The 6,000-nt window shown below is 41.0% G+C and overlaps 1 protein-coding gene across 3 annotated transcripts in view; it reads right to left on the bottom strand.

Annotated features, from left to right (window-relative positions):
* Nucleotides 1-5,562: 5,562 nt before the first annotated feature.
* DNMT1 (DNA (cytosine-5-)-methyltransferase 1) overlaps nucleotides 5,563-6,000 on the bottom strand; it is a 40,621-nt gene continuing 40,183 nt past the window's right edge. For all 3 annotated transcript variants that reach the window (XM_004689038.2, XM_012729866.1, XM_012729864.1), the window contains exon 40: nucleotides 5,563-5,929. In XM_004689038.2, the coding sequence (XP_004689095.1) occupies nucleotides 5,901-5,929 (29 nt within the window). In that variant the 3' untranslated portion in view covers nucleotides 5,563-5,900. The remainder of the gene's footprint in view (nucleotides 5,930-6,000) is intronic.

Here is a 6,000-nt window from a genome sequence, read left to right as displayed (position 1 = left end):
AAAAAAAAAAAAAGAAAACCACATAAACACATATACAAACTTGCAGCAAATCAAACCCACAATGAGAGATACTTTACACCCATTGGTATGGCTATTAAAAGCCAGAAAATAACAAGTGTTGACAGAAATTGAAAGATTAGAAATCGTGTGCATGTCTGGTATTATAAAATGGCACAGCCACTGGAGACAACAGTGTGGCAGTTCCTCATGAAGTTGGGTGTGATCCTATGATCCAACTCCACCCTCAGACGTGTATGCAAAAGAACTGAAAGCAGGGACTCAGATGTTCATTCCAGTATTAGTCACAATGGCCAGAAGGTGCAAACAACCCAATATTCACCAACGATGAAGGAGTAAATGGACAGACGAAATACTCAGGCTTAAAAAGCAATTTCTAATACATGCTGTACCAGGAGTGAAAACTAAAAGCATGCTAAGTGAGTCAGACACTAAAGGACATATAATGTATGATACCACTTATATAAGGTGCCAAGAATAGATTAATTAGAGACTGAAAGTAAAGTAATAGTTACCAGGGGCTGGGGGAAAGTAGGGACAAGTTAAGTGTTTGATGGATTTGGCTTCTGTTGGGGATAAAATGTTTGTACAACAATGTGAATGTTGGTATACTTATGGATGCCACAGGGTCACAACAATAGGTTTTAAAAGCCCAGTCAGGTGTCAGAAATAAAGTCTAAATATTAACTGATTCAATTAGGGGTTGCAAAATTATCTGTATACATCTCCCTCCCCACTCCCACCATCCTTCAGAGTCTTTCAATCTCCCCTCCACCTTAACCGCAGCGCTTGTTGATGATGCTTATTGCTATTACAATCGTTATAAGAACAAGTATTTGTTTTTATCATTCTCATTAGCTTTGCTGAATATCATTTTTTTCAAATTCCCTCCATTTTGTTGAAAATGCCTTACTTCTTCTTGTGCCTATGCAATATGGTATGCTCCATGGTGTGCATGTCCCACATCTTCTTGGGCTATTCATCCTCTGTAGATTAAGCTGCTTCCACATCACTGTAAGAATGCTGCTGCAATTACTGTAGAACGTACTGGGGTTTTTTGTGGATGGTTTCATATTCTGTGGATATATGCCCAAGATTGGGATTGCTCGGTCACTGTGTGTAGTTTCAGATATATGTTGCTATTTCTATTGAAGGTATTTGCATTGCTTTTCATGATTTCACCAGTTTACATTCCCACCGACAGTGTAATTGACTCATTTCTCTCCATATCCTCTGACACTAATTGTTAGTGGGTATTTTTGGTATGTGCCATTCTCAGAGGTGTGAGGTGTTAAAACGTTAATCTGTGTGTCTACATTTATTTTTTTAACATTTTGCTATGTTCACCTTTTTCTTTGCATAGAAGAGCTGGGGTGTAGGCCAGAGGTGCAGAAGGGTGAGGATTCACCAGAGACAGAGAGGGGAACAGAACAGGCGGATCTGTTGAAATATACTAATGAGGGGAGCAATGCTTGAGACAGGAGAGGTTTGCTGTGCCATGTGGGTCAGCTCCCTGGCCGGGGATCAAACTCAGGCCACAGGGAGGCCCTTGTATACCTACACCTATTTTTTTAAAGATTTATTTATCTATGCTTACAGAATTGGGGGTACAGGCCAGAGGCGTGGTGGGTGAGAGAATTCACCAGAGACAGTGGGGAGCAGAACAGGCAGATTTTGACAAAGTACCTGCGGGTGGGTCAGAAGAGGTCTGCCACACCATGTGGGTCAGCTTCTTGGCTGGGGATCGAACTCGTGGCTTTGGAGAGCTTCATAATGCGGTGCTTTAACCTGTTGCGTCACCAGAGAGAGCCCTATCTATACTTATTAAAAGCTATTCTACTGGACTAGAGCTTTCTGATCAGCTTGATCTGGTTATCACTTAACATAGTTCCTCTAGAAAGAGGACAAAGGGTTGCTTTTTTTACCCTCTTTAATGAGTTCAACATGTGGCATTTGTTTAATAATCACCTCAAACAGTAAGGAGGATTTGTGTAACAGTGGATTTCTCATGAATAAATGCATGTGAGTCCACTACAATCATTATCCCTCCCAATTCTCCAATTCCATCAGTTTTTTCTTCCCAGAGTTAAGACTGAACTTTTACTCTGGTGGAAGGAAGAATGTTCCCTGCCAGTCAGCCAGGGAGGCAGAAACTGTTGAAAACTAAGACCCTCCCTCCAGCCTTTCCAAATGCAGCCGCCCTCCTCTAAGTCCTCAACATGGTCAAACCAGCTGTCTTGGGCTGTACAAAGGCCAGCACTGGCACGTGTCCTTCAAATCAGTCACTTGCTTGGTTCACCCCGAGGTAAGGCCAATAGGATCCATGGCTTGAGCTGCAACTGGAAACAGTCATGGTTTTCATTCCTTATACTAAAGTAGATCTGCAGGTAGTTCTTGGTAGTATATTGATCCCTGAAACCAAGACCTCAACTGGAAAAGTGTCACAAAATAGAAAGTTGGTGAAGGTAAAAAATTTATATAACATACACAATCAACGATCAATACAAATCAATAGTCTTTCTGTAGGCAAAGGAGCACCGTTTAGAAAACAAGAAAACTCAATTTACTTAGAAATAAAATTTTCAGTATCTGTATGACTTTAAGATGCTATGAGGACACAGTATCTGAATAATTAGAAGAACTGGCCCTATTCTTAAGAGGAAACTGGCCACAAAGATGTCAATTTGCCTCAAATCTAAATTTAATGCAACTTCTATAAAAAATAAAAAAAAACCCACAAGTTTTAGAGGACGTGCCAATTCTTAAGTTTGGTTCAGCTGCAGATGTGAAAATAGACAACAGCAGTGAGAGGCTTGAGAGAATTTCAGCCTTACACGGTGGCCCCAGTGCAGCAGCACAGGCCCCGGGAAGGAGACTGGATTTGCGAGAGGCTCCCCTAGGAGGGTGCTGCGTGATGCTGGTGCTTGTGAAAATACCTTCTCAGTGAGAAAAAACACGGTGGTCTGATGTGATCTACTTGTTAAAAATACTAAGAAAGAACTGTTTTTTATCTTCAGCTTTTATTGATAAATGATTGGCATGCATCACTGTTTGAATCCACAGCCTACTTGATTTTTTTAATGTATATTGTAAAAATATTACCACAATAGGTTCAGCTAACATCCATTCATCTTCTCATATAGATTACAAAAGAAGAAAAAAAATGAAAAAAATTAAGTTTGGCTCAGATATTCAACTACTAGAAATGTTCTGTAGATGGGGACCCACCCACATGTACAAGTGTCTGCACAGCTTGACCAAATGGTTTCGAACACAGCAAGATAAAGTTTGAACGGCCATTCCTTCTGCTTAGTAAAGGGAACTACTATACACACTAGCATGAACTCCCAAAAATGTATGCTGGGCAAAAGATCAAAGAGTCCATGCTGGACTGAACCAGCAAGTCACCCACAGAGACAGAACTAGACCAGAGCATTGCCTGTTGGGCAGGGTGAGGTGGGGCGTGAAAATGATCTGTGGCTTGATAAGGATGTGGGTTTCAGGGCTGTATTCATTTCATACATCAAAATTCAAGTTGTACATTTGGAACTTGTGCATTTCATATTAGACTTCATTTAAAAAACAAGAGGGTCACAGGGAGACATCCCTAGGTAGAACATCTTTTAAGGTAATTTTAATCTATGGCACATTTGTAGCAGAGAAAAGACAGACATGTGCTTTGACTCAAGCTTAGAACAACTTTGGAAGAAGTCATTCTTTGAAAGGATTTAGTCATCAAGGTGCTTATGGATGTGGAGGATTTATACTTGTCATTACACACACTATATACTTTAGTGGTTCCTAAAGTCAAAATATATTTTTATACTTAAAGTAAACCTGATGGAGGAAATTTATCTTGTACTACATTGCATCTGTGCAAAAAATAAGATACCTATTTTTATATTTAAGAAGTGGTTCACATGTTAAAATGAGATGTCAAATATACAAGAAAACACAAATTTATGACCTGGGATAAGGGAAGGTCTTTCAAATAGGCTCTAAGAAACAGAAAAGAAGACAAATACCTATTAAAATCTCTATATCGTAGAGATATGAACCAATATAACATAAGGGTAAATCTCTACTGCTCAAATAGCACTCAGCACGGTCAGTCATGTATCGTTCATGGTTACTAGACAATAAGCTTTGAGTCACTATTAAAAAATGCTAACAAGGGCCCTCCCGGGTAGTGCAGTGGGTTAAAGCAGCTAAAGCCACTTCCACATGAGTTCAATCCCTGCCTGCCCTGGAGGTGACCACATGGCGCGGCAGACCTCTCCTGATCCGCCCGCTGCTCCCCTCAGCAGTGTACTTTGTCCATCTATCTGTTCTGCTCCCCACTCTGTCTCTGGTGAATCCTCTCACCACACCTGCGCCTCTGGTCTATATCCCAGTTCGGTATGCATAAATAAATATTAAAAAAAAAATGCTAACAAGGGCCTTCCCAGGTAGGGCAGTGGACTAAAGTACAGCACAGCACGGCAAGCTGGCCGCAGCCACTTCAGTGCAAGTTTGATCCCCAGCCCCCAAGGTGACCCACATGGCGTGAGGGACCTCTCTTAATGTGACCACTGCTCCCCTCAGTAGTGTACTTTGTCTGCCTGTTCTGCTCCCCACTCTCTCTCTGGTGAATCTTCTCACTGCCCCTGCACCTCCAGCCTGTACCCCAGTTCTGTATGCATAAATAAATAAATCTTTTTTTAAAAAAATGCTAACAAGATGTGCCCTATCCAGTTGACAAGGATTGAAAGCCAAAGTGAGGTTGGCACTGTTGGTGGGACATTGTTAAATCATACTCATGATCCAGGCACTGACCTCTCTATAGTTCCCTGAGGGAGTGGGCAGAGAATATATAAGAATATTCAGTTCTGCCACTTAGAGAAGCAAAAATTTAATACCTAATTATCTAAGGAAGCTAGTTGACTTTACATTCAAATTATAATTAGTCCTCAGTTTCACGACTAAGACTTCTGTAACTGAGTGTAAAAGTAGCTGTTGTGTTGCCACAAAGTGCATCATTACAAAGTACAGATGCAGTTGTTACTTAACATCCCACCAAGTGGCCCTCTGGATTGTGAATCAGGTGAATGAAGTGTTATACACTTCTGCTTAGCTGGCATTTTATAGCAAGTCTAATTCAGCAGGACTAAGTGAAGCTAAAAAGCACAGAAAGTTTACCTAACATTTTTAAGCAGAGATGAGGTCTGCTTGGGGACAGAAGGCCAGGATTTCTATCCTCATGGTCACAAGATAGTAACTGCACCACCAGAACTCACAGCTCACTCCAGACCAAAGAAGGGCTCCCAGGCTATTATGGGGAAGGCCAATTAAGACTGTTCCTTTAAGAAGTCTTTCCAAGAAACCACACTAGCAAGTTCCATTTGCGTCTCATTGGTCAGACCTGAGTCACAAGTTAACCTCTACCCCAAACACACAGGGACACATGGAGTGATATTATACATAATTATCTCTGGGGTTACCCTCAATACTGAAGAGCCTCATCCAGCCTCAGGTGAGGTCCAACTGAAGTCCCTCATAAATCACAAGTCACCACCTAGGGTGGTTTATAGGAGAAGATTTATTTGAAGAAATATTACAACATATAAAAACTACATAAAGACTTAATTTCCACTCATACAGTGGTAATTTGATATAATGCGTAATAAAAAACTTTTAAAATCCAGAATGCACAAAGTACTGCACAGTTTGATCACTAAGTCATTAGTTGATAAGCAAACCTCACAGAACAGAGCTTCATGTCAGTCAAGGCCACAAACACCGTGTACAACACATTTGAACTGATCAACATGTTAAAAATACAACAACATCAGTGCACGTTGGGGATCCCTGGTGCCAGAAATAAGGGCGACAGGAGGGCAAAACTAGTCCTTAGTTTTCTCCTCGACTTTAGCTGTAGAGAAATAAAAAGAAGTCACTGTGGAGAACATACCCAGCATGTTACACCCAGCAATAGGCAAGCAC

Source organism: Condylura cristata, unplaced genomic scaffold (genome assembly GCF_000260355.1).
Source record: "Condylura cristata isolate star-nosed mole 26May11 unplaced genomic scaffold, ConCri1.0 scaffold00025, whole genome shotgun sequence".
Lineage (NCBI taxonomy): Eukaryota > Metazoa > Chordata > Mammalia > Eulipotyphla > Talpidae > Condylura > Condylura cristata.
Note: the sequence above shows the minus strand (reverse complement) of the source record. Positions and strands in the feature narration are given on the sequence as shown.